This window comes from Capsicum annuum, chromosome 8 (genome assembly GCF_002878395.1).
Source record: "Capsicum annuum cultivar UCD-10X-F1 chromosome 8, UCD10Xv1.1, whole genome shotgun sequence".
NCBI classification, from domain to species: domain Eukaryota; kingdom Viridiplantae; phylum Streptophyta; class Magnoliopsida; order Solanales; family Solanaceae; genus Capsicum; species Capsicum annuum.
In genome coordinates this window covers 169438868-169440795 of record NC_061118.1, presented here as the reverse complement: position 1 = coordinate 169440795, position 1928 = coordinate 169438868, and the positions used below count along the sequence as shown (strand labels likewise).

At 32.3% G+C, this 1928-nt stretch overlaps 1 protein-coding gene across 2 annotated transcripts in view; it reads left to right on the top strand.

Moving 5' to 3' along the window:
- The first annotated feature begins 237 nt into the window (after positions 1-237).
- LOC107840413 overlaps positions 238-1928 on the top strand; it is a 5667-nt gene continuing 3976 nt past the window's right edge. For both annotated transcript variants that reach the window (XM_016684272.2, XM_016684271.2), the window contains exons 1-2: positions 238-696; positions 788-1099. In XM_016684272.2, the coding sequence (XP_016539758.2) occupies positions 373-696; positions 788-1099 (636 nt within the window). In that variant the 5' untranslated portion in view covers positions 238-372. The remainder of the gene's footprint in view (positions 697-787; positions 1100-1928) is intronic.

Here is a 1928-nt window from a genome sequence, read left to right as displayed (position 1 = left end):
AATGATAAACTTTTCATGATTTTATGAATTAAATAAGCTAATTAAAATAAATAATTCTAGTAGAGGGCACAAATAAAATAAAATGGGCGGAATATAATATAAATCGTGTGGGATTATCAAAGTTGTTTGGAAAAAGAAAGTTGTCAAAACACTCAACCCAAACGTAATGAAGAGGTTGGCTAGAGTTAAATAATTCGAATCTTTTCAATATTTTAATATGGCAAGATACAAAAGAAAAAAAAAGATGACTAAGAGAGATGGATCAATACAATATTATACCTGGCCAGCCTAACAATTCGAATAAATATTGTTGTGGAATAGATAATATACACTCTTAATTCCTCCAGAGAATTAAGTAAGAGTTTGGGGAAAATGGGAAATATATTTACAATTTTGAATCCAATTCTTAATGGTTTAATGAAAACTGCTGGAATGACATACCAATTAGTGGAAATAGAACCAGGAACTACAATGTATTTTTGGGTTCCAACTAGATCCATTAATCCAAATAACAAATTGCCAAATAAACCTCCAAAGCCTGCAGTTGTATTTGTTCATGGAATTATTGGCAGTGGACTTATCACTTGGCTTTTCCAAATCCTCTCCTTAAGTTCAGATTTTGATGTCTACGTCCCTAATTTAATTTTCTTAGGTGATTCCATCACCGATCGTCCCGAACGGTCAACGACCTTTCAGGTATTAAATTTTGAGCTTTCAGATATCAAACTCGTTTACACGTTTAAATTGTTAGTATAACTCTTTTTTCTTAATTTTTTGTGCAAAATAGGCTGAATGTTTAGTAAAGGGACTGATGAAGATAGGTGTCGAAAAATTCTCACTTGTTGGGTTTACATATGGAGGAATGGTTGGTTTCAAGTTGGCCCAATTGTATCCTCACATGGTTGAATCTATGGTTATATCAAGTGCAGTTATAGAGATGACTGAATCAGTTAGCAATGCTTCTTTGAAGAACATTGGATTCACTAATTGGTCTGATTTTCTTTTGCCCAAAACTGTCACTGGAGTCAAAGTGCTTCTATCTACTGGTACTCACAAGTGGCCATGGCTTCCTAAATTTTTCTACAAGGATTTTCTCGAGGTATCTTACTTTTAATTGATGTTTCTGATTTTGTATTTACTGTTACTTACGCTAAGCTTCATGATTCTGTTTGATGATCTATAATGAAGACATTATAACTTTAATTTCTTTTCAAAAACATAGGAGTATGATCTAAATGGCAACTTTTATGTTTACAGTTATTTGAAGTCAAACGTGAACTAAATAGAAATAGAAGTAGCCTCAAAAGATAAAATTCAAGTCAAAAGTGGACAGATAAGTTTATTTTGATGTGATATATACATAGTACTAAGTTTATTTTCTCCGATTCATTGTTAGAGATACATGAATCAATTTTTAGCGAAACATCAAAATGAAAAAGCTTGATTTTTTAATGTTTTTTAATTCTTTTTTTGTCATCATTCTTTATTTTAAAAGTTTATTGACAACCAAATCTTTGATAAGAAGATTTAGAAACCTTGCATGATTCACGTTGTGGGGACGGGGGCGCACTTCTCTGATGTTGTATATGTTATTTATCGTTTGTATTTCGGATACACAAAATCTGTATATTACAACACCAACTTCAACTTGAGTTCAAGTATAAATAAGAACACAATGAAGTATATCAAATACCCTCAACACAAGATCAAAATGACCTTTCCAAGAGGTGTATTTTATTTTGCAGAAATTAAGATGAAACAGAAAATAGCCAAGTCGTCCGAATTCACGGATTTTCCTTAAGGAAAAAATCCCTCTCACTGTACCTGAGGTTGTGGAATTTTTCCTCTTAGGGTAAAATGGCTAACAGACCAACAGTAGCGGTACCTCAAATGGTTGAAATATCTTCGAACTCACAGAACGTTTTGAG